This window comes from Nuphar pumila, chromosome 9, assembly GCF_984573655.1.
Source record: "Nuphar pumila chromosome 9, dmNupPumi1.hap1.1, whole genome shotgun sequence".
NCBI classification, from domain to species: Eukaryota; Viridiplantae; Streptophyta; class Magnoliopsida; order Nymphaeales; family Nymphaeaceae; genus Nuphar; species Nuphar pumila.
This window is the reverse complement of record NC_143257.1, coordinates 35,316,405-35,317,726: the sequence shown is the minus strand read 5'-3', so window position 1 is coordinate 35,317,726 and position 1,322 is coordinate 35,316,405. Positions and strand designations below refer to the sequence as shown.

The window sequence follows — 1,322 nt, the reverse complement described above, 5'->3', positions numbered from 1 at the left end:
TCCTTGGATATCACATGACCTAGAAACATAACTTGCTCAAGCCAAAACTCGCACTTGGAGAACTTGGCAAATAATCTGTGCTCACGAAGTACTCCCAGAATGATACGCAAATGTTCTCGATGCTGCTCAGGGTTCTTTGAGTAGATCAAGATGTCGTCAATAAACACGATCACCAAAGTGTCCATGTATGGACAAAAAATCTGATTCATCAGATCCATGAATGCAGTTGGTGCATTCATGAGGCCAAAAGGCATCACCACGAAATCGTATAAACCATATTTCATTTGGAAAGTTGTCTTTGCAATATCTTCCTCTCTAATACGAAGCTGATGATAACCTGATATGAGGTCTATCTTCAAGAAAATCCTTGCCCTCTGCAACTGATCGAAAAGGTCTTCGATCCTCGGTAATGGGTATTTATTCTTAATAGTCGCTTGGTTGAGCATCCTGTAGTCAATGCACAACCTCAAAGATCCATCTTTCTTCTTCACGAACAACACTGGTGCACCCCGGAGAGATGAACTAGGTCAGATAAAACCTTATTCCAAAAGTTCTTCCAATTGACGCTTCAGTTCTTCGAGTTCTGCTGGAGCAATACAGTACGGTGCCTTGAAAATAGGGGTAGTTCCAGGCAATAACTCGATGCAAAACTCGATCTCACGTTTCGGGGGCAATCCAGGCAGTTCCTCTAGAGACACCTCGGGGAACTCCCGAACTAAATCCAAATCCTTGATCGAAACTAACTCAGGCTCAACTAGAGTGATACTGACCAGAAACACAATACCCTCATTCTGCAAATACTTATGGGCTTTGAAAGAAGAAATCAAACGGCTATCTCGCAACGGTCGAGAAAGCTTGATTTCCAAAATAGAACGATCAAGCTGAAATAGGACTACTTTACTTTCTCTACAGAGAACTTGAGCATGATACTCAAACAACCAATCCATACCTAGAATGACGTCAAACTCAGTCATGTCTAGCAGGATTACGTCAGCTGGCAAGTTCTGCCCCACCACTGACACCTCGATGCTCAGCATATATGAATTATAAAATGACTAATCACCAGTCGGGGTACGAACCTCCAATGGGTAATTCAAAGATTCTACGGTCAAAGGTAAAGTTCTAGCAAATTTAACAAATATGAAAGAATGGGAAGCACCATAATCAAACAACGTAAAAGCTGCGTGACCAACAACTGAAATATTACCTTGGACCGATTCTCCCTTAGTCACTTGTTCAACTGTTGCTGCGTAAGCTCGTCCTGCGATCGTCTTTTGGTTGCTTTGCCCCGGCTGATGCGACTGTTGCAGCTGATGTTGCTG

General features: G+C 42.8%; 1 protein-coding gene across 1 annotated transcript; it reads right to left on the bottom strand.

Annotated features, from left to right (window-relative positions):
• Positions 1-539: 539 nt before the first annotated feature.
• LOC149828551 (uncharacterized) lies at positions 540-974 on the bottom strand. The gene has a single exon (XM_090017081.1). It carries the CDS (start codon positions 972-974, stop codon positions 540-542), a length of 435 nt encoding a protein of 144 aa, XP_089873207.1.
• Between the last annotated feature and the right edge of the window lie 348 nt (positions 975-1,322).